This window comes from Erpetoichthys calabaricus, chromosome 2 (assembly GCF_900747795.2).
Source record: "Erpetoichthys calabaricus chromosome 2, fErpCal1.3, whole genome shotgun sequence".
Classification (NCBI taxonomy): domain Eukaryota; kingdom Metazoa; phylum Chordata; class Cladistia; order Polypteriformes; family Polypteridae; genus Erpetoichthys; species Erpetoichthys calabaricus.
This window is the reverse complement of record NC_041395.2, coordinates 297,459,099-297,484,157: the sequence shown is the minus strand read 5'-3', so window position 1 is coordinate 297,484,157 and position 25,059 is coordinate 297,459,099. Positions and strand designations below refer to the sequence as shown.

Sequence of the window (25,059 nt, the reverse complement as noted above, 5' to 3'; positions counted from 1 at the left end):
TTGTGAATGGTCTAAGCAGTAAGGCAAGAACTCACACTGGAGAAGGTGCTGAGGAAAGCTCTCTCATACTCTCAGACTGTCACACACAGGGTCAGTTTAGACAAACTCCAGAACATAACTGCAAAACCTATAGGGTGTGAGCCAGAAAAAAATCCACACATATTTGGCTCAAAAGACTGAGTGAGCAAAGAGCCCTTATGAGTAGACTACAATACAGAAGTCAAAAAACTTTGTGAGGGTCTAAAGTCAAACATGGTTATACCATGTGTCAAGTCTGAAATTAAAATCAAATATGAAAGGTCGGGTCCTGACAAGAACTGGAATCCTTAACCCTAACTACACTGCAAAATACATTGTTTATTTGTTTTAGAATTCATCCAAAGTTTGCATATTGAATTAAATGAGCCACCCTCTTAAGTAGTGTCTGCAAAATAATATCACATGTCACACAGCCAGCGTACCACTTGACCAGCAGCAGACATCATTGTCAACAACAGCATGGCCGCAGAAAGACAAGTCACCTATGAGAAAAATAATCACAAATTGTGACTCTGAGGCTAAGGTTCTGCACTGGTATCCTGAAGCTTCAATGTCAAGTCCCATTACTGCCAGAAAGGATCCAACTCCGATGGGCCCTTGAGCATGGCCCTTAACCTGAAAATTGCTGTAGGGGCAGTTGTACAATGCTTGACCCTGCACTCTGACCCCCAAAGGTCATATGAAAGGACAATCTCCCATCAGAGATTACAGTATATCAACAGTTTATTTTAAAGTATGTATTACAATACAGTATATCAAATATATCAAATACCCCTCCTTGAACTGCCACCTTATCGTGGTGGAGAGGTTTGCGTGTCCCAATGATCCTAGGAGCTCTGTTGTCCGGAGCTTTATGCCCCTAGTAGGGCCACCCAAGGCAAACCTCCAATGATGAATCAAACCTTTGGACGGCGTTTTCCCTTGCCCGGATGCGGGTCACTAGGGCCCCCCTCTGGAGCCAGGCCTTTAGGTGGGGCTTGATGGCGAGCGCCTGGTGGCCGGGCCTGCACCCATGGGGCTCGGCCGAGCACAGCCTGAAGAGGCAATGTGGGTCCCCCTTCCCATGGGCTCACCACCTATGAAAGGGGCCAAGGAGGTCGGGTGCAGTGTGAGCTGGGTGGTGGCCGAAGGTGGGGACCTTGGCGGTCCAATCCTCGGCTACAGAAGCTGGCTCTTGGAACGTGGAATGTCACCTCTCTGAAGGGGAAGGAGTCTGAGCTAGCGCGCGAGTTCGAGAGGTTCCGGCTAGATATAGTCGGGCTCACCTCGACGCACAGCTTGGACTCTGGAACCAATCTCCTTGAGAGGGGCTGGACTCTCTACCACTCTGGAGTTGCCCCCGGTGAGAGGCACCGAGCGGGTGTGGGCATACTTATTGCCCCCCAACTTGGAGCCTGTTCATTGGAGTTTACCCTGGCGGATGAGAGGGTAGCCTCCCCCCGCCTTCGGGTGGGGGAACGGGTCCTAACTGTTGTTTGTGCGTATGCGCCAAATAGCAGTTTGGAGTACTGACCCTTTTTGGAGTCCCTGGAGGGGGTGCTAGAAGGCATACCTTCTGGGGACTCCCTCGTTCTGCTGGGACACTTCAATGCTCATGTGGGCAATGACAGTGAGACCTGGAAGGGGGTGATTGGGAGGAATGGCCTCCCCGATCTTAACCCAAGCGGTGTTTTGTTATTGGACTTCTGTGTTCGTCATGGATTGTCCATAACGAACACCATGTTCAAGCATAGGGGTGTTCATATGTGCACTTGGCACCAGGACACCCTAGGCTTCAGTTCGATGATCGACTTTGTGGTCGTGTCGTCGGACCTGCGGCCACATGTCTTGGACACTCGGGTGAAGAGAGGGGCGGAGCTGTCAACTGATCACCACCTGGTGGTGAGTAGGTTTCGATGGTGGGGGAGGCTGCCGGTCAGGCCTGGCAGGCCCAAATGTGTTGTGAGGGTCTGCTGGGAACGTCTGGCAGAGTCCCCTGTCAGAAGTAGCTTAGACCACATCCCGAGGGAGGTGGGGGACACTGAGTCCGAATGGGCCATGTTCCGTGCCTCTATTGTTGAGGCGGCTGACCGGAGCTGTGGCCGTAAGGTGGTCGGTGCCTGTCGTGGCGGCAATCCCCGAACCCATTGGTGGACACCAGCGGTGAGGGATGCCGTCAAGCTGAAGAAGGAGTCCTACAGGACCTTTTTGTCCTGTGGGACTCTGGAGGCAGCTGATAGGTACCAGCAGGCCAAGCGGAATGCGGCTTTGGTGGTTGCTGAGGCAAAAACTCGGGCGTTGGAGGAGTTTGGGGAGGCCATGGAGAATGACTTTCGGATGGCTTCGAGGAGATTCTGGTCCACCATCCGGCGTCTCAGGAGGGGGAAGCAGTGCAGTGTCAACACTGTATATGGTGGGGATGGTGCATTGCTGACCTCGACTCGGGACGTTGTGGGTCGGTGGGGGGAGTACTTCGAAGACCTCCTCAATCCCACTAACATGCCTTCCAATGAGGAAGCAGAGCCTGGGGACTCAGAGGTGGGCCCCCCATCTCTGGGACTGAGGTCACCGAGGTTGTCAAAAAACTCCTTGGTGGCAGGGCCCCAGGGGTGGATGAGATACGCCCGGAGTTCCTCAAGGCTCTGGATGTTGATAGGACTGTCTTGGTTGACACGCCTCTGCAACATCGCATGGACATCAGGGACAGTGCCTCTGGATTGGCAGAATGGGGTGGTGGTCCCCCTCTTTAAGAAGGGGGACCGGAGGGTGTGTTCCAACTATAGAGGGATCACATTCGGGGGTCTTGGAGAGGAGGGTCCGTCGGATAGTCGAACCTCGGATTCAGGAGGAACAGTGTGGTTTTCGTCCTGGTCGTGGAACCGTGGACCAGCTCTACACCCTTAGCAGGGTCCTGGAGGGTGCATGGGAGTTTGCCCAACCAGTCTACATGTGTTTTGTGGACTTGGAAAAGGCGTTCGACCGTGTCCCTCGGGGAATCCTGTGGGGGGTACTCCGAGAGTATGGGGTACCGGACCCCCTGGTAAGGGCGGTTCGATCCCTGTACGATCGGTGTCAGAGTTTGGTCCGCATTTCCGGCAGTAAGTTGAACCCATTTCCAGTGAGAGTTGGACTCCGCCAGGGCTGCCCTTTGTCATCGATTCTGTTCATAACTTTTATGGACAGAATTTCTAGGCGCAGCCAGGGCGTTGAGGGGGTCCGGTATGGTGGACTCAGGATTGGGTCACTGCTTTTTGCAGATGATCTTGTTCTGTTTGCTTCATCAGGCCGTGATCTTCAGCTCTCTCTGGATCGGTTCACAGTTGAGTATGAAGCGGCTGGGATGAGAATCAGCACCTCCAAATCCGAGACCATGGTCCTCAGCTGAAAAAGGGTGGAATGCCCTCTCAGGGTTGGGAGCAAAATCTTGCCCCAAGTGGAGGAGTTCAAACTCATGTTAGCTTTAGGATTATTTGGCTCTTGAGCAAGGCAAAAACATATGACTGTGTTTTTGCCTTGCAATTTTGCTTTTATCACTTTGTTTCCTTGGCTTTTTCTGGTATTCAACCATTTTGCCTGTCCCCTGACTTTGCCTTTGTCTGTCCCCCTAAAGGTACTTCTCCATTCTTGGCGCAATTCTTAAAATAACAAGATTCTATCACCTTTAGTGTTCTGGCCCACTGTGTCTTTTACAAATCCCCAGGCCACTGAGACCTTGAAGTCTATAGGTTTGAAATTTTATTGTGTCACTAGATTGTTGTTCTTTTTCTATCTCCTTTCTGCTGTCTCCCACTTGAAGACTTTCTTCTCTCTACAGTCCTATATGGCAAAACTTTCATCACCCTCCTTTTGTTGCACATTGGCTACTAGAGCTAGCAGACCTCTAGGTCATACAGACCATGATCCGGCTCTGTACTATCATCCCATTATTAAATGATATTCCACAGCAAGGATGCCTCATCCACTAATTTTCAGGTTACACTTGGAGCCTTTCAAGATATTTTCTGCAGCCCTGAAGGATGTGTTCAATTAGTGGCTTCTAAATTCCTTCTATCCTTCTCCTGATCCTCTAGAGGCCTTTTCACCTCTTCACCAATCCATGCCTTGTTCTAATGGAAACCCATAAAGCACTTGGATACTAATGCCTCTGCTATCTACGCCAGATCCACTGCAGTGCCTTAGCAGTTCAGTTTTCTCACATGTAGAGTGAACTCTGACCACCATGTAACTTTTCACTGCCATAATCAAACAGTATTTGTGGTCAAACACGGTCTTTATTACAGTTTAATATTCATCCAGCCCACATCAACTCTATAGGCCACATTGTTTGATTCCCGTCATTTTTCATTCATTCTCCATCTGTCTTATCATCTCCGGTTTCCAAAGCACTGATGCTTTTTATTTTTTCAAAGAAATTAAGATAAAGTTATGAAAATGTAATTATTTTATCTCATATTTCTTTCAGGGTAACTAAATATATATCTGTGAGTTCAATATCTGGGGTTAGTGGATGAAGCAAAACCATCATTGGACTAAGTATGAGATATCATCATCTCAAATGCACCAATAAGAAACATAAAGGTGAAGTCTATATTTACCTTATAAACATCGTAGCTCCTAATAATGTCGTCAAACAAGCTGTACAGATCATTAAGCAAGCTGACCACCTCAAGTGGAGAGCTCCTTGAACACATATTGGTGAAGCCAACAATGTCAGAGAAGAAGATGGTCACAGACTCGTAACTTTCAGGTTCCACTGATTTCCCAGCCATGAGCTGCTCTGCAATGAAACTTTGAGAATGGAAGTTATTTTACAACTGGCGTCAAGATGTGACAGTTTACCTTTGTAACCATTGCAAAGGGCACATAACTGATTTATGTGCATTTGTATTAAGCGTCATAAGAAAAAAGTTTTATATGGAATTGGGACTTGAATTGAAATTATATTGCATATTAAACTGGAATATCAGAATGACAGTGAGTAACAGCCACACTGATGGTATGTAAATACCTAAAATATTAAGGCAGGATGAAAAAATGAAGCATTGTCCATCCCACAGGTAAGTTACAAAAATAGTTTCATTATGGTACATTTTCAGAATGAATGCCACCCTATGGCACCATACGAGTCCACAATGAAATTACAGCTGCTTCCATATTTTCATAACTGAAGCACTGATAGAATAAGTGATCCTGCAAGGTTGGCCTTTGGGCTCAGTGCAGTTGGCACAAAGTCATATTGACTATGTTAAGGGGACGTGGTCAGGACTGGGTTGGTGGATGGTTGTTGGACTGTTAGACGTGGGGAAGGCATGGCATTTAATAAGAAAGGATGTGGTGCTTGCCCACCATCAGCACAGGGCACTTTGTCTCTTACTTGGGGAAAGAGTTTCAGAGTTAGTGACTCAAGAAGTAATTCCTTAATGGATGGTGAGTTGAGGACAGTGAATAATTGAATAGGAGTTCCCAAAACTGGTAGGTGGTAGTGTGAAGATCCTTTAGACAATAAGAACTAGAGTACTACATGCAGTTTGGGTCTCAGGGGTATTAAAAGATATAGCAGCACTAGAAGAAGTCCAGAGAAGAGCAACTAGGCAGATTCTGATACTGAGAGATATGAGCTATGAGGAAAGACCAAAGGAGATTAACCTTTTCACTTTAAGGAAATAGAGATTTTAAAATTATAGAAGGAATTAGTACTCTGAATTGAGACTGTTATTTTAAATTAAATTCTTCAACAAGAACACAGAGAAATGGTTGGAAACATGTTAAAGGCAGATTTTGCACAAATGTTAGAAAGTTTTTTTTCACACAGACAACCACTGACACATGAAATAAATTCCAAAGTACTGTGTTAGAGTGCAGGACTTCAGGGACCTTCAAATCTCAATTTGAAGCTGTTTTCAAGAAATTAGGTGTCAGGAACTAAGAGCTCCAAAAGCACATCTGGAAATGTATTCTTCACACAAAAAAAAAGTTCTTTAATATCAATGAACATCCGTAGAGCACAAAGATGCAAAATTGGGGTTGCCTAAAATAATAAAGCAATCCAATGTAAACTAAGTCCCCAAATAAGAATTTAACGAGTGGTTAAAAGACAGAGCAAACAGGTCAAAAATCTAATAATTCACAATAAGCACAGAAAAAAAATTCAAAAACCCACCTAAACTCCCAAGTGCATTCAAAATAAACCACCAGAAAAAATGGGAGATACTGTAAATTTATAGGGCGGAGGGCAGTTCCTGGTGGCTCCACCTCTTGGGGGACCCCCCATAAAATACATGAAACATAACACAGTCTTAGGTGCAGATACATAAAGCATAAAGCACAAAAGAAAGAGCAACACACAAATACATCAAGAATGAATAATAAAGATACAAAACAAGCACTTGAACCCCAGCCAGGGGGAGGCCCCTGAATGAGATATAAAATTAGGTGGATAGGATCATCAGACTTTGCTGGGCTGAATGGCCTGTTGTCGTCATAATTTTTCTAATGTTCTACTAAGTATCAAACTGCAACCGATTACAAAGGACAGGTGACCTGGGGTTTGCTAGAGCCTTTATTTAAGTATTAAGATTCAGTGCAGTAGCACTAGGTGAAGCTCAAGAAGAATGGCTTCCAGAAGTTAATTCCAGAATGATCCTAGTAGCAGTTGTCAGTCAGAACTTAAAAGCTTCTTGCAGCCAAAAAACCTTTGAGCTTGGAGTTGGGAGAAGATGTCTGACAAGAGCTACCTGGCTGGAGGAAGACAGGCCACAGGTGACATGGTATGGGAGCAGAGGCAAACCTATAAGCAACGTGGGCTGGGAATCTGCATCAGGGTCCATGGGTGTTCCTGCATGGTTGTTGTTTTACTAGGCTTTATTATTAACATGCTTGCATACTTGACATCAGAATGGAAAGGTTAAAGGTACACAATTCCATAAAGTTGTATTATAATTATTAACCTTTTGTAGCTCACATGCCTGATGTATCTTATTGCTAGTGATCATTTTTACTTGGATTTCATTTAATTTCACATTAAGGAAAGTCTAATTTAGATTTTTGCACAAGGTACGCATCAAATTCTAGTTACATCACTCTGTAGCAGGTGTGTTAAAGGAGTGCTAATTTATATACAGTTACTGTACATACATGTAAGACAGGGAACCAACTTCTGTATAGAAAGGTCCATTATAAGGTTAGACCCTTATTCATTTAAACTGGATCTATTTCTTATATTTCATCCTCAATTGTGACATAATTTTGTAAAAAATACACACTTTTTCGTTGAGTTTTGACCATCGATCATGAGAACACCCTAATTTTAACACTACACATACAATAGTTATGACAAAGACAGTGAAACTGATTATGGTTCAACAATCCATTCCAATATCCGATAGTACTGTTCTTACAGGACTTTGATATGAATCAGGAATACCGTATATACTCACGTATAAGTCGGGTCTTGAAACCCGAAAAATCAACCATAAAATCAGACCTCGATTTATACGCCTGTTCTTCTTGCCTCCTCCAATCTTGCCCCAGCTTCTCAGGTGCATTGAAGTTTGTTGCAGAAGCGCTGTTACCAATTTCTTTTGCTACTTCAACGACGTTTAATTTAAAACCAGCTTCATATTTTCTTCTGATCGGGATGCTCTTACGATAAAGATTTATGAGGGTGTGAGATACAAAAAAACACAAAACAGTGCAAACGTTGTCTTCGGAATAGTTTGGGTATTACCGTGTGGTCACGTAGGCACAATAGAGAGAGAGAGAGAGGTTACGAGCACACGCTGATACAGCGCATTGCCACAACAACACATAGAAAAACAAGGCCGTGTGCTCTGTGGTTACTCTCTCAGGTGGGTGTTAGCATATCATAATTTCTTGGACCAATAGTGTGAGTTTTCTGCATTTGACTTATACGACCGACATTATAAAATACCAGAAATTATACTGTAAAATCAAGTCCCGACTTATCCGCGGGAGGACTTATCCTTGAGTATATACGGTAATTTGAATACCTGTCTTTAGTCAGTGTCTTCAAAGTGCCAAACATAATGCCAAGAAAGTATTATTTAATGTTTAGCAAATCCACTAGACATTTACTGTATGACTAACATATGTGCAAAGTCAAATGTCTCATGTCAGACCCCCCCCCTTAAAACGATCACACAGTCTCTTCTTAAACATAAGCAGCTAATGCAAAGAAAGAGCATACAGTAGATGATAATAGAGTATTAGTATTGTAACAACTGTAACTGGTTGGCTACTAAACAATCGCGGGAGAGCAGTGCACCTTCTATCATCAGATCAGTATTGAATATGTCAAAAGAATTTGCCAAACTGCAAACAGAAACGGACCAATCACAGTCACACAGCCAGAAAGGGGAGTACTTGAGTTGCAAAAAGGGCAGATGGAAGATGCGGGGGCGTCTCTCCCCAGAAGAGGCATAAAAGGGCAGGGTGGACCTGTGCTTGTTCATTCGCCTGACTGATGAGCTGTCATACCTTTTAGTGCACAGCGTGATGCCATAACACTTAAATGACTTCAGTTTATAGCACAGCTGTAGTAGAGTGTATGCAGGGTATTCTGGGGCTGTGACACCAAGATGGTCCTTATTTGTAAAGAGTCACAGTAGTAGAGCATTTGTGGCATGTTCCAGGGCTGCAGCACTGGACAGCAAATACGGTGTCTCCCTCAACTAGTAATAATGGGAGTAGTTATGTAGTTCCAGTTTCAAAAGAATTTTGTTACAGTATCATTTTTCATTTGTTGTATTTGCTACATTTGAATAAACAGTAGAAACGCTGCATTTTGTCTTTTGACCTTCATCCTGGCGCAAGTTCTTTCCTTTGCTAGACTCTCTAGCTGGTCAGTACAGTATTATTTATTTATTTATTTTAATATTAGTATCCATCCATTATCCAACCCACTATGTCCTAACTACAGGGTCACGGGGGTCTGCTGCAGCCAACACAGGGCACAAGGCAGGAAACAAATCCCGGGTAGGGCGCCAGCCCACCGCAGGGCGCACACACACACACACACACACACACCAGGAACAATTTAGGATCGCCAATGCACCTAACCTGCATGCCTTTGGACTGTTGGAGGAAACCAGAGCGCCCGGAGGAAACCCACGCAGACACGAGGAGAACATGCAAACTCCACGCAGGGAGGACCCGGGATGCGAACTTGGTTCTCTTAACTACGAGGCAGCAGCGCTACCCACTGAGCCACTGTGCCTCCCAATATTAGTATTATGATACTAATAGACTTTTAGTAGTAATAACAATAAAAATTTTTGCTAAAGATGATTTAAAAGATTACAGGGTGTGTTGACAAACTTCAACTGAAAGTGTTGATCTCTTTTGGATAACATTTCGTTGGGCCCAGGTGTCAGGACTGTACCAGTGTATCACCTAATTTGCATTTTGTTTTGTAATTTTATTTTCTTCCCATTGTCCTGTTTAAGCAGTATTTGGTGTTCTTTTACTTTACTCCATCCCATCCCCACAGTTCTGTTCAAAGTCTGCAGGATGAGATCTCATTTTGAATTAGGGCTCTCAGTCACTGCACTCATCAGTGTTCTAATCCTCATTTTTGAGACTTTGGCATTCCATTTATGCACATGTTTTACAGTGGCATGTTGTTTTATACCTGTAATACCTAAATTAACTCTATAGTTATTCTTACAACACCATTTTTGTGTTCTGTTTTGGAAGCTTGTAGTTATTTCATAACTATTATGATAAATTAATCTTGTGATGCTATCTGGCCTATTTTTTTGGGAGGGATTTTTCTAAGCATTACAGTATGGTTTATTATTTTTATTACTATGACACTGATGTCTTCATAATGTGATATTGCATGGCTGTGGCAGAAGCAAGCAAAAGAAAAAAGCAAAAATTATTCTCTTTAAATGCCATAATAAGTTCAGCTGAGCCGTACCGTAGATAAGTTCACTTGCTTTTTTAAACTCCGACTTCACCGCTACAGAAAGAACTGGCAAAAAGACATCCAAAGATGATTCGTAAGCCAGGATCAAACTAAAGTCAAATTTGTGAGAGCCTGGAATCAGGCAGCAAAACCAAAACACAAACCAAACTCAAAGTGGGAAAAGAACACGAAATATCATTGAACCATAATTCTCTCAAAAACTACACCAATTCACTCAGTTCACTGTCCATCTCAGAAGTCATTAGTAATTCTACATTGGCTACTTAAAAAATGCAAAATGGCGCAGCGGTAAAATGAAAACATAATAAACCTGTAATTCAAGAAATTTAATAAAAATAATTATGCCTAAAATTTCTGGCGTTCAAAACGTCCAATTTAAATTATAAAACAAATAAGGAAAATTTAATTTGAAGCACAATAATTTTGCCTGCATTGTATCAGAAATCACGTGGCATGCTGTGTCATCAGTCGTTGCCCCTGTTTCGGATTGCAAGCCTGCTGCGTTTGCTGTCTGAGGATTGTTGCTTTGGTCTTTGCAGGCTCTATCTTGAGGCTTTTGGTCTTAGTTAGTTTAGTATAACCCTTTGGAGATTTTCAGTTTTGAATCTTTGGAATTTTAGGACTAGAATCTTGATTGTTGGTTAGTGCTTATCGGCAAATCTTACTTTATTTACTTACATAAGAACATAAGAAATTCAACAAGCAAGCGGAGACCATTCAGTCCATCAAGCTAATTTGTTTAGCTAATAGCCAGACTGTCCCAGCATCTCATTTAGATTCTTCTTAAAGGTTGTCAAGGTTTCTGGTTTAAGAAGTTTGTTCCAGATTTCCACAACTTATTTCAGTGTATTTCTTTTGCTGTATTTGTCTATTTTATATTATTCATTCTTGATAATTTTTCTTTTAGACAAATTATATTATCACCAGTAACGGCACACTACGCGACAACGTGCAGTGAATACACTTGACTTGAGCTTTCATAGTTTTCATCCTCTTTCTCTGTACGTTTAGCATTCGTTTGCTCAGAGGTTGATGCGTTTGCTGCTTCCTTAGCAGCTCTTCTTTACTCCACCCTAGCGGCCCGCCTCTTCTCTTCCTTCGTCGGCATCTTTTCACGTTAAAACTGATTAAGTCAGTGTTTGTGTTGCAATTACTTAGTATGTTTTCTTTAATTTTTCACTTATGCTGGCACTTGAGTCTTCAGTCTGCCTCAAGAATGATTTAAGATATAAAGAGGTAGGGGAAGTGACGGCGAAGGTGATAGAATGACAACGGCGCCCGTACACATGCGCCACATGGCTGGCTGCTGCCGAGAGTTGATTCTACAATAAAATAAAATAAAAATAAAAAGAGGAATAACCTTGGAGGTCAATCATCACCCTGAAAGTGGATAGTAGATGTCATGTAGTATATGTGTACCAAATTTCAGGTCGATAGGTCAAACGGTTTGGGAGCTACAGGTGATTTAAAATCCCGGACAGTCAAACGAACAGCCACGGTAGCGTATATAAAGATTATTCGACTTTATTGCTGGTTATTTATGTTATTAATACATTCATGAATAATTAAAGATACATTTTATTAACTATTAAAAGTTTTTGGTTGACTATTAAACTTTTTGTAATGTCTTTATAGAATTTTGGAAGAGCCGTGCAAGGTGACTTATTGTGTGATTCTCAGCACATCAGCTAACCTGCCACGGTAATCAACATCTGTAATCAGCTGTAATGTATCATGAATGTGTAAGTTGTCTTAGATAAAGGTTGTCAGAAATACATACATTTCCATGTTCATCAAGAAACTATTTTTTCTTAATTTGATTTGGTAAACCCCTTCATACTTACCTGGTGTTGAGGTGGATGATCACTACAATGTTATTTTACAAAAATGTACCTACAGGACTTGTGTGATCCGGGAAATTTCAGTACAATGTATGTGTTGAATGATTTACCTGGGCAGCATGCTGGAAAGAAGTTTATCTATCTTTCTTTTTTCAATTGTAAGTTGATTGGTTCTTTCTTCCACCACTTCTTCTAGGTGATTGGCATATTTTTCAAGTTTGTTCACCATGTTATCAAGAATGTTGGCATGACTAAAGAAAAAAAAATCAGGAGTCTATAAGTCTGTAATTTTATTATACATTTACAAAATAATCAATGCAATAACAAATGAATTCACAGGGTAATGTCTGACTCTTGGAATCCATCTTGCCATCTTTGGATATGTGGATCACTTTACTAAATAGAAAATCTATACCTTCATCTTAGTGCGAGAATTCTACAGGGGTCTTAGTCATAATTAAAGGGTGCATTACCATTATTTGTAGGTCTTGCTCAATCCTTGAGACACATTTCTTAGTGAAAGATTCAAAGTATGATCTTGGGTAATGACAAAGAACATAATGTAACACCCTCACACACACACTTGGTCCAGTTCAGAGTTACAGGACTCTGGCAACATCGGGTGCAATGCATGAACCAGCACTGGACAAATAACCAGTCCATTACAGGGCCCTCTCGTCCACACGGGACAATTGAGCGTTGTCAGTTAATCTAACAAGCATGTCACTGACAAAGGCCAGGCCTAGGATTTGAACCCCAGTAGATAAGAACAATATTGTAGTAGCACTAAACACCACACTTCCAGGTCACACATGTAAGGTATATTGTCAACTTCTTCGACTGACAGCAGCTATACCACATGCACTTCACAAGAGGTCATCCCCCTGAAGGTAAGCATGTTCGGGCTGGGGCAGTAATTGGATGGTAGACCTGCTGATGGAAGAAGTGTTGGTGAGGCCAGCTGGGGGTGCTAACCCTGTGGTTTGAATGTGGATCCCAATATCCCAGCACAGTGACAGGGACACTGTGCTCTAAACATGGTGCCATCCTTCGGAACAGGCTTAAAACCGAGGTCCTGACTTTCTGTGGACATAAAAGATCCCTGGGCATCCTGGCTTCATAGAGAGCAGGGTGTTACCCAATGTCCTGGCTAAAACACACACCATGGGCTAGACATTCTGGCCCCCTAATCAATCCCTTTCTCTAACCCTAACCCTGGAAGTATCTCCCAAAAGATATGGCATGGCACCAGAAGCACTCCTGGGTCAGGCATAAATGAGAGACCGCTGTCTCATATCATTGAGTCTGAGTTGGGAGGCAGCGGGCAGCAAATGAGGCCTACTTCAGCAGGAGGTAGTAAGGAGGAAGAATTTTTTTGTGAAAAATAATTATTTTGCCTCATTTTGGAGATGTAATTATAAAGAAGATGCTTCATGTGAATATAAATCCTTCATTTTATCACAAGAACGTGTTAGAGATTAGTGTGTCTTGGATTTGGGGAGCCGCAGCACCCGCTGGTGGTTACAGATAATACATTCCATTAATGCACTAGCATGCCATGAGGTGGCTGAGAAATGTGCCCCCATAGACTGAGTCAGCCCGTGATTCATTTATTTTGAAGCAAACTAGCTTTGTCAGATGTGAAGGTGCTATATGTAGTGGCTGACTTGTTGGTAAGGTAACTGACTGACCCCTCAGTTTCTCATATGGTCTGTACTACTCATTGTAACAGCAATCACATCATTACATATGCCAGGAGACAGTGGCTACCCCCTCAGATGCCGCTACCTTACACCTTTCCCTAAACCCGGTGTTATAAAGCCGAACATCATCTTGCGCTCTTGGTTGTGGAGCACAGCCTGATGCTCTTGAATGTAGGAGGCGGAGTCTCAATGATTCAGGAGTGAAGCTGCTCTACCAGCCAATGAAGTTCTGTGGCATCGTGATTGTGTATGAGGTTGATCAGCATACTCCTCCATATATGGATGTTTCAGGGCATGCGTTACCATATGCATATTTACAAGATGATTGTGATTTATAAACAGTAGAAAATGTGCATACACCAGGTTTTATAAATCTGATTTTTTTGTGGGTTAGGGTTAGTGTACTAGTACTAGTGTCCTAGTGTTTTAATTAGTGTACTAATTTTCCTGTTTTTTGCTGTATGCGTATTTTCTCACTTGAAAGTTTTATAAATGAGGCCTGAGAACTAATCATCCTAGAAATTGCAATCTGTGCCAAATTAATTGCAGCTAATGCAGACAAGAGATTGTAGGATATCACACTACTATAATTGTAAAGTATTTCTGTTTATTCATTACAGTGAAAGAGAAATTTAATGGTAAATTCTAAATTCTAAACTTAAAATAGCTTGTCTGAACACAGTTAAGGTCACACTATTCAGAACATTTTCTTGCGATTTAAGTTTATAACATCTGGCATTAGCAAGACTCCGTCTTTAAAAAGCAATTTTTGTTTGATTCTTCATTCTTGGAGTCTGCGTATTGCGTGGCTCTGCACAGGGTGTATTCTTGTCTAGTCAAACTTGGGATACGCCGACACAAGTGACCCTGCTATTTAGAAGTTTGATCCTGAGCAAGCACCAAGTATTAAATCGTTCTACTACAAAATGAAACAGATATTTTGCCTTTGTAAAACTAGAAAAGCCCTCCACTGCAGGTGCATGTGGAGTTTAAAAAGAACATTACAATATCATGCGGTGACATTTGACATTAAAGCTAACATTTAAAATAAAGTCTAAGTAATTTTATGGTTCATCTCATTTCAGAAAGTTAAAATCCACCAGTGTTAACGTGCTAAACTTAGAAGAGCGTAATTTTTAGCTTCCCCCTTATTTTGTCGTCATTACCTTTCAGGACTTGCATCTCGAAGTCTTCTTCTGATTGTGGAAAAACATGGCCTTCTATCCGGATTCTCATCCCAGCAAGAGTTGAGCATGGCGGCAATTCCTTCACTGCATTTTTCAGGAGACAGTGTTGGTCGTAATGGAACTCTGTTTGTTGGATGTTTAATTTTTTTTATAATTTCTGAAAAATACATATGAATATATTGAAACTCCATTAATTAGTTGTTTTAAATTTCTCACTCTCTAAAGTGGAATAGTCTATCTACAGGCTAATCCTAATGTTCAGATCCTTTAAAGCACAACAATGCTTTGACTATTTGTTGTAACTTTTCTAACATTGTATATACAACATGAAACTTTTGATCATAAAGTAATAACACTTTTAAATTAAACAGTCAAACACACAAATAAAGACTGTGAAAACACTATGCAGGTTAACTGGGGTGGAAAATATACCAGGGATGCCAAATATGTGTAAAAATATGAGTTTTACTATTCAGAATTCAGTGGTCAGGAGGAAGGAGTAGAGCTTACCCCAGCATTAGCACTGGACTGAAGGACACAGGATCCTAAAGTAAGAGAGCACAAGTAATGAAAAAATAATCAACCTAACAGCCCTCTGGGTCTAACTAAACATTTGGTAATTCCCTATCTATCTGGCAGAATGGCTTGGCCGCTTTCTTCCCTGGATGTACCTCTTATGTCTTTTCTTGATCACTCCTTCTAACTTTCTTCCTCCTTTAACCCCTTTCTCTTTCCAGGTGAACTCTTGTCAACTCTCCTTTCCAGCTCTGTGTTTATCTGGTCTCTGGGGTTGCTTTTAAACTTCTTCCTGGAACTGTTGTTGGAGAAAGCCTAGCTACCACTTTTTCCAGGATCGGTAAAGTACTAGTGATCTCCTTGGGTCACAAAGAACAGAATAGGTGATGTTTTGATGAAGAGGAATTTGTTTCATTCATCAACGCTGATGGCAGCTTAATGTTATTTTGGCAGGAGCTTGTATGTACGTCCAAGTCGCCATTGCAGACTGTTGATCATTATGAAGCAGAGTCCATCATTTTCAAAAACATTACCTTATATTTATTAGAAAATCTTGAAATTGCCTCCTGCTACTAAATTACATGACTCAGTATTTGATGTTGCACTGAAAGATCTCCACATTGGTGGCAGAATTCAGTGGTCAAGAGGAAGGAGCAGGACAAGCACTGACATTAGCGTTGGACTTTTTTTTTGTGTGTGTGTGCTTTGTCATGATGTTTGTATTGCTTTATACGCACTGTGACCTTCTAATTCTGTTTTCACTCCTCAACAACTTTAAGGCAAGCACTCTCCACTCCCTCCTAGTTCTGATTCCCAGAGTAAGGCAAGGTGGCTTCCTTTATGCCGGACCTGGGTGGAAGACCCCAAAGTAGGGATCCCTGCTCTTGACAGTTTGCTACAGTGGCACCCCACAGGAATGCCCAACAGAGCTACAACACCCAAATAGTCCTGTGGGCATGTGCATGGGCGTTCCAACAAAGGAGGGGGTACCATCTAGTACCCTTATAGGCAGGCTCCCCATTGAAGAGATTTAGAAAATTCCTTGAGATTTTCATTAATACAAAAGATAAATCCATTATAAGAGATTGATTGTACTACTGTCATATAGCAGGTCCATGGCTCAGAAAAGAGGGCCATTTCAAAAAATAATGAATTGGCCGGGTCATTCTCCATGGGTGTGCATGCTCACACAGCTTAAGGGAGTTGGTGGAGTAATTGGGGCAAGACACACCTGCATGTGAAGGTGAGTTCTTTCAAAATTGCTTCATTGACTTCCTGCGGTGCGTGATTGGGATGCTGCACCCACGGAGCCTTATAAGAACAAGCCAGCATGGGAAAGGGGGAAAAGAAGAAGGCCAATCGGGAAGAAAGATAGATGGAGAGAAAATGAAAGGAGGTTAAAAGAGAGAGAGAAGGCAGGAGGTAAAGAGATCCGGTGAAAGTAAGCAAACGAGAGGCAGAAAAACCAGACAGCTGGGAGGAAAGTCTTTACGGGAACATGTGAATGGCACTCGGGGGCTGATGGCCACTCCAGCTGAGTGATCTGGGAGCTGGAGTGGCAGAGGCACTGCTCAGTTGTAGCGACCTGCCGAAAAGAGGCAGCACAACTGCATGGGAGTGAGAAGCTAAGAGAGGCGTCCTGCCAGTGGTGCCATGGATCACAGGGGCATGGGCCTGGAAGCAGGAGTCGGAGGATTGATGGGGTGCCCTGCCTGGTGCTAGAGGGAGCTACAAGGGACCTAAGCTTAGGAGTAGAGCAGAAGGGTGGCTGAACTGCAGATTAGGCACCTCCTTGGCTGCAAGAGCTTATATTGGGTTAACTCATGGGACTGCACCCAGGCTCATGGTTTTTAAGAACAGTTTCCTGCTCTGTTTTAACCTTATTTCAATGGATTATTTATTTGATCGTTTTAACCTCCACAGAGATACCTTCATTTAATTGAATTATTTATTTAGGAACTTTGCACTGCACTTTTTGGACACTTATTTTTTATGGTTTTTAATAAAAACAATCAGTAGTGTTTCATCTTCCCCTTGCTTTGTGTGGTGTCCTCATTTGCTTGGTTCATCCCTCAGAAACGTTATCTGCAGTGGCGGGTTGAAGAGGCTCCCGGTGGGACCTGGTAGCCTGGGGCCAGCCCTCCACTGTCACAACTACATACAATAAAGTTGATTTGACTGAGGTCAATGTGTTCTAAAATGAGGTAAGTAGAGATTCATCAGCTAGGGAGACTAACAGTGTCAAAGTGGTAGCCATTCCAAGACAAGAAATGAAATAAATTAGGGCTATCTAGCTTAATCTAATTTCAGGGGCCTAGACCATGCCAGAATCACTGGAAGTAGGACTAGAACCAGCCATTAAACAGGGGTCCAGTCATCGAATAATCCAATTTCAAACAACCTAATTTTAATATCTTAAGGACTGGTGGGGGGCATCTGTAGTACACTGATTAAAAACCAGTTCACACTGAGAATAAGCTAAGTTTCAAATCTGTATATAGTATAGTGAGAACAGAGGATAGGAGTACACAAGAATATTGATCTTCCAAAGTATATATGTTCTCTTATCTAAACTCTATGGAACAAAGGTTCCAAAGATCAGGTTAGATCCCCGTCACATAATGCTAACAATTCTGTTAATCATGAGTTACTGAAATTGTAAAATTTGCAAAAGGTCCTTAATACTTATGCCCCAGTACCTCACATCACTTCAAATATCTACTGTCACATCCATCTTTTCGTTTCTTGAAACTGCCTTTTTTCATTACAAGATCATCAGGAAGCCATAGTCTATCCCAGAAGCATCAAATCCAAAGAAGGAATAAACTCTGGACGGGATGACAGTCCATCATAGGGCTCTCTTTGTTACTAATATGGCCAATCAAGCAGTGGCGGGCCATCAGGGCCTGCAAGGCCTTCTCTGCAGGCCTAAAAAAATATCTGAATCACAAACTGATGTTAATTATATTTTGTCCATGAATACTTATTAAACAATTCCAAATTGTCTGTCCGCTTCCTTTCATAGCTTTTCCGATGGTTGTGCTGCGCCTGCTTCCAGACATGTATTTTCGTATTAAACATTTAACCAATCACATTTCAGCCATCATTTGTTGCCATGCAGGGTCAAAGTCAAAGAAGTCTGCCGCCAGGAGGCCTTCACAATCCATTCTGCAGGCCCACTAACACAAAATAAATGTCGATTAAACTGTTGCTTCAACCAATCAGATTTTGAGTTGGTTTCACTAGGGCCCTCTAGCAGGCATACGGCAACGTCACCGTATTCAGAACCGTTGATTGGATAGGATGGTGTAATATAAAAATCTGAATGAGAGCATCATGGGGCAGCTGTACACATTGGTATGTTTGGCGGTGAGCATTCCCATGTCCACTGCTTCTGTCGAGCGGACATTTTCAGCCCTAAAGCGAATTAAAATTTATGCCAGAAATACGACAGGGCAGGTTCGACTTTCAGCATTAGCTTCGATGGCGATAGAAAGGGACTTCGTGATGGAACTGAAACGCACGGATAATCTGTACGACAGAGTAATTGAACTGTTTTTGAGGAAAGAGAGGAGGATGGATTTTACAAATAATCTGAATTTTTGGTGAGTAAAATGTTGCGATTTTCCTAAATAATATTGCAAGTTTATAAGTTATTGTTGATGTTTTTTATGTGTGTCGCGGGCTGTAGCTGCAGTAGAAAGGAATTTGTTCACCCCTGGTTTGTCTATTCAATAAAGGCATTTATTGTGGCTACAGGAGTTATCTATCTGCGATGCAACAGCTCTTTATACTGTATTTCTGCATATTAAGATGGTTTTTATAACCATAAATTAGTTTTTGAGGGGCGGGTTGATTCAGACGGAGCACTACTGAAGGCCTAGGTGTGAAATGCACGGTCCACCACTGCAATCAAGCAACATCCACCTTAATCTCTGCGTCATGGGAATTATTGGTGGAAACAGGAGTATATGGAGAAAACCAATGGAAACAGATGAAAAACATGTGAAGTCCATACAGAGACTAGGCCAAGATTAAAACCCTGGACTCAGGTGCTATGAGGCTACAGCACTAACCACCATGTCATCCTATTTTTTCACAGTACAACAAAAACCCCGTTATTATCTTTTTGCTATGCTTTGCTGCATGTTTTTCTCTATACTGTATATAAATATTAGGGAAAAAACAGTCTAGGAATTGTGCAAGGCAATCGGCACAGTGTGCCATCTACAGTAACAAAGGAGATACCATAGAGTTGTAAACAAGGAACGCTACTGCCTTCATTCAACTGTGTCTTTTCCATTATCCAAGCTTATAACTTTAATCACAACTTTTTACTTTCTAGTATACGAAGTATAGGGAGAGTATTGAAATCGTCCAAAGACTCCATTTCGAGATTTTGATGAATCTCGACGTTTTAGACCTCCCGGAGTCTGAAAATACCATTTTTCGATTATGTCTGTCTGTGTGTGTGTGTGTGCGTGTGTGTGTGTGTGTGTATGTAAACAGGATAACTTGAGTACACTTTCACTTAGGTCAACCAAATTTTGCATACAAGTATTAGATACAAAACGTAGATTTCTACCAACTTTTGGGCTATTTCCACTAACCGGAAGTGGTACTTTACCTTTTATTCATGCAGCTGCAGAGTTATTCAACTAATAATTGTTCAGTATATATTATTCATTTGATTTGATTTGTTGTTGATGCTTTTTTAATGTATATAATATAAAAAAATATAATCATTGTCTTGTGGTTTACTCCTCAAATATCCATCCCCATATCTGAGTATACGAGAAAGTCTAGGGGAGACCACTACCAATTTTTTATTATTTCGTGCAAACAAATATTGTAATTATTCTTAATTGTACATGAGATTAGACTACAAACAATGAAAGTTAAAGAGATCCTCACCAAATCCGTACAAAATGAAAATATGGATTAATATCAGCTTGAAATTAAATTCATATAGAGTAATAAACTTCTAGCATTTTTGAAGGGGATTACATATTCTTAGTTATCATTTTATTATAATACATATATATATATATATATATATATATAATGTACAAATGATCAAATGCTGTAGACAGCGCACACTCCACAAAAGCTTCAGTTGGGCACATGAGAATAATTAAAGGAGTCTCACCCTCTGGCTCCAAATCCAAGTCGTGATATGGGCCTTCATCACTGTCATAAATCAGTTCCCTCATGACGATTGCAAAACTGAAGACATCTCCTTTTTGTGTGCCATTAAATGGGTGAAGAATGAGTCTTAACAGCTCTGGTGCAATCCAGTAAAGGTCTACAGTGGTCAAAGGACAAGTGTGTGTTACTTATTGTTAACACCAAGTTTACAATTAAGTTCAAAATATTGTTGCAATAAAAAAAAAAATAATCAGAAAACAAACACAAAAAATATCATCTCCCAGAGAAAGAGGTGTTATATGGCAATTGCATATATCCATTCAGTAGGAGAGAAAGAAAACAACTCAGTAGCCAAAATTTCGGGTTACTTTTTATATTACTAAACAAATACTACATTTGAATACTATGCTACAGTTTAAGCTACTTACATAACCGGAAAACACTCAACACGGAAAACGGAAATAGACGCTTTTGAGCAGTGGTGCTACAAATAAACTGGATAAACAAAGTAACTCATGAAAAGCTAATAATCAGAATGAAAACAAAGAATCCACTATCAACAAATAGATTGGACACAAAGAAAGATGATGTATGTTGGGCATGTGATAAGGGCATCAGCTGGACGTCTGGCCCTGAACATCTTAAAGGAAAGCATAGATAGTAAAAAAAAGCAAAGGAAGACCAAGGAGTTAAGGAATAAATCAGAAGTAAAAACTATGGAGAAATAAAGAGGCTAGCTGAAAGCCAGCTGAGCAAAGATGAGGAACCATGGCAAACAACCATCCGAGAGAGGATGAAACTTGATGATGATCTTTTTGTAGTAACCACCTGCCCACAAGTAAAGAGCTACAACAAAATGTTCCATTGTGTATTGTAAGGACTGAACTGGAAACCTTGTGGATCCAGAGCCTTAAAAACTAAGCCACACTGTCTATAGGAAAGAGCACACTAGATAGATAGATAGATAGATAGATAGATAGATAGATAGATAGATAGATAGATAGATAGATAGATAGATAGATAGATAGATAGATAGATAGATAGATAGATAGATAGATAGATAGATAGATAGATAGATAGATAGATAGATAGTAATACAGAAGTAGGATAAGGGATACTGCATTAAATTTAAACAAGGTGTCTCTGACTTGCAAGTACTTTATTGCAATGTAATCTAATACAGTATAGCGTTCTGAAACCCCTTAATCCAATTCAGGGTCTGGGGAGGCAGCAACTATCTGGCAGCCATGTGCACAGCATTTGAAGCCCACATGCTCTGTCTGTGATGTGGCAGTGCTAACTACTGTGTCACCTTAACACCATCTATAAAACCAATACAAAGTTTAGTAAAAAATAAGAAAATACTCAACCAGTCCCCCTAAGATGCAGCTTGGCAGAATTATAAAAACAGCATGCTTGTTAAACAAATGAAATTGCAATTAAAAATACTGTAGCTGGATTTGAATAATCTGTACTGAAATATAATTTAATGTAACAGACTTCTGCAGAGAGAATCTCTGAGTGTGAAATTTGAATGAAATGCAAATTCCTGCATTTGCATTACTTTAGATTTCTTTCTTATCATGAGACAGGACCAGTTTTTCCTATTGAGCCATCACATTTGAGCAAAACAATTCAAGAAGTACAGAGAAGGCAGTGAGATAGCCCTACTACATCAGAAAAAGAAATAACAACACTTTTAAAGGCAGAGACAGAATTGAAAATGGAAATAATAACAATTTGAAATGACATAGTCGAAAAAAATTGAAACATTGCAAAAGAGGCATTGTATTTGGTATAATGACATGATTTATCCAAGTTGGAGACAATTTTCCTTTCTTTGTTGCATGCCTGTACATCACTGGCTTGCTGTTTTGAAATAATTTCTCATTTAACATTCACCCTTCATTGTATCATTTATTTATATTTACTTCTCAAAAGGCAACTCTTTCTGTGTCCAATTCAGAATTCTCCAGTGGGGCTTGAGCATCAGAAGCTGTTACAGGTACAGCGAATGAGAAATGCCATTTGGGAAGTAATAGAGTCTTAATTTAAAAATACACACATGTACATACAATAAATATAGGGTGGCACACAAATAAGTAGCCTGTTCTTAGTGCTGATGTCAGTAGGAGTTTTATTATACTATATTGTATTTGAAAAGCTATTTTGTTAATTTATTATGTCATGTCACTTTCTAACCTGCTTAATCCAAACCAGTGTTGGTCTGGGGGGGTGGCTGGAGCAATTCCCAGCTAGCACAAGGCCAAGGTAAGAACAAACCCTGGACAGGGCAATCACACATACACACTCACACACCAAACAAACACACATCAGGGCTAATTTAGAGTCTCCAATTCACCAAACCTGCAGGTCTTTGGACAGTGAGAGGAGACCGGAGAACCCGGGGAGACATGGTAAGAACATACAAACTCCACACAGGGAGAACCCGGACTGTGAACCTCTGTCTCTGTACTGTGAAGATAGATAGATAGATAGATAGATAGATAGATAGATAGATAGATAGATAGATAGATAGATAGATAGATAGATAGATAGATAGATAGATAGATAGATAGATAGATAGATAGATAGATAGATAGATAGATAGATAGATAGATAGATAGATAGATAGATAGATAGATAGATAGATAGATAGATAGATGGACATGATTTGGAAAGGCACACACCTGTTTATATAAGGTCCCACAGTTGGCAGTTCATGTCAGAGCACAAACCAAGCATGAAGTCAAAGGAATTGTCTGTAGACCTCCGAGACAGGATTGTCTCGAGGCACAAATCTGGGGAAGGTTACAGAAAAATTTCTGCTGCTTTGAAGGTCCCAATGAGCACAGTGGCCTCCATCATCTGTAAGTGGAAGAAGTTCGAAACCACCAGGACTCATCCTAGAGCTGGCCGGCCATCTAAACTGAGCGATCTGGGGAGAAGGGCCTTAGTCAGGGAGGTGACCAAGAACCCAACAGTCACTCTGTCAGAGCTCCAGAGGTCCTCTGTGGAGAGAGGAGAACCTTCCAGAAGGACAACCATCTCTGCAGCAATCCACCAATCAGGCCTGTATGGTAGAGTGGCCAGATGGAAGCCACTCCTTAGTAAAAGGCACATGGCAGCCCACCTGGAGTTTACCAAAAGGCACCTGAAGGGCTCTCAGACCATGAGAAAGAAAATTCTCTGGTCTGATGAGACAAAGATTGAACTCTTCGGTGTGAATGCCAGGCGTCACGTTTGGAGGAAACCAGGCACCGCTCATCACCAGGCCAATACCATCCCTACAGTGAAGCATGGTGGTGGCAGCATCATGCTGTGGGGATGTTTTTCAGCGGCAGGGACTGGGAGACTAGTCAGGATAAAGGGAAAGATGACTGTAGCAATGTACAGAGACATCATGGATGAAAACCTGCTCCACAGCGCTCTTGACCTCAGACTGGGGTGATGGTTCATCTTTTAGCAGGACAACGACCCTAAGCACACAGCCAAGATATCAAAGGAGTGGCTTCAGGACAACTCTGAATGTCCTTGAGTGGCCCAGCCAGAGCCCAGACTTGAATCTGATTGAACATCTCTGGAGAGATCTTAAAATGGCTGTGCACCGACGCTTCCCATCCAACCTGATGGAGCTTGAGAGGTGCTGCAAAGAGGAATGGGTGAAACTGGCCAAGGATAGGTGTGTCAAGCTTGTGGCATCATATTCAAAAAGACTTGAGGCTGTAATTGCTGCCAAAGGTGCATCGACAAAGTATTGAGCAAAGGCTGTGAATACTTATGTACATGTGATTTCTCAATTTTTTTATCCATCCATTTTCCAACCCGCTGAATCCGAACACAGGGTGGGTCTGCTGGAGCCAATCCCAGGGCACAAGGCAGGAGCCAATCCAACCCACCGCAGGACACACACAAACACACCCACACACCAAGCACACACTAGGGCCAATTTAGAATTGCCAATCCACCTAACCTACATGTCTTTGGACTGTGGGAGGAAACCGGAGCGCCCAGAGGAAACCCACGCAGACACGGGGAGAACATGCAAACTCCATGCAGGGAGGACCCGGGAAGCGAACCCAGGTCCCCAGGTCTCCCAACTGCGAGGCAGCAGCGCTACCCACTGCGCCACCGTGCCGCCCCAGTTTTTTTATTTTTAATAAATTTGCAAAAACCTCAAGTAAAATTTTTTCACGTTGTCATTATGCGGTGTTGTGTGCAGAATTCTGAGGAAAAATATGAATTTAATCCATTTTGGAATAAGGCTGTAACATAACAAAATGTGGAAAAAGTGATGCGCTGTGAATACTTTCCGGATGCACTGTAGATAGATAATAAAGGCACTATATAATAGACAGATAGACAGATAGAAGCAGCAGTGCTACCACTGTGTCGCCATGCCTCCCTTATTTTATTATAATTAGAGAATTTTATTAATGAACGTAAGTGACCATTTTAAAGGCTGTGCTGAGAATGTTCTCCACCGGCAGCAATGCAAACCTCAGCCTGTTTGTTGTGCTAATCGTTGCTTTGAGTTACAAAAAATGATTTCCATACGGTCAGCAAGGTCTGGGGTACAAATTGAAGGGTTTCTTGGTTTGGATGCACTGCTCTCAGAGGCAGTATGGCATAACTTCTTCACCAATTGCTGAATTGTGTGTTTCACTGGACCACTCTCTATTGTTCTATAAATTCCT

The 25,059-nt window shown here is 41.6% G+C and overlaps 1 protein-coding gene across 1 annotated transcript in view; it reads right to left on the bottom strand.

The window, feature by feature from the left end:
- The window catches only part of gucy2g (guanylate cyclase 2g), a 113,038-nt gene that overhangs the window by 22,979 nt on the left and 65,000 nt on the right, over positions 1-25,059 (bottom strand). Inside the window, exons 14-17 of the mRNA XM_051922611.1 lie at positions 20,364-20,519; positions 14,678-14,855; positions 11,919-12,059; positions 4,614-4,806 (exon numbers count right to left, since the gene is read on the bottom strand). Coding sequence (XP_051778571.1) covers positions 4,614-4,806; positions 11,919-12,059; positions 14,678-14,855; positions 20,364-20,519 — 668 coding nt within the window. The remainder of the gene's footprint in view (positions 1-4,613; positions 4,807-11,918; positions 12,060-14,677; positions 14,856-20,363; positions 20,520-25,059) is intronic.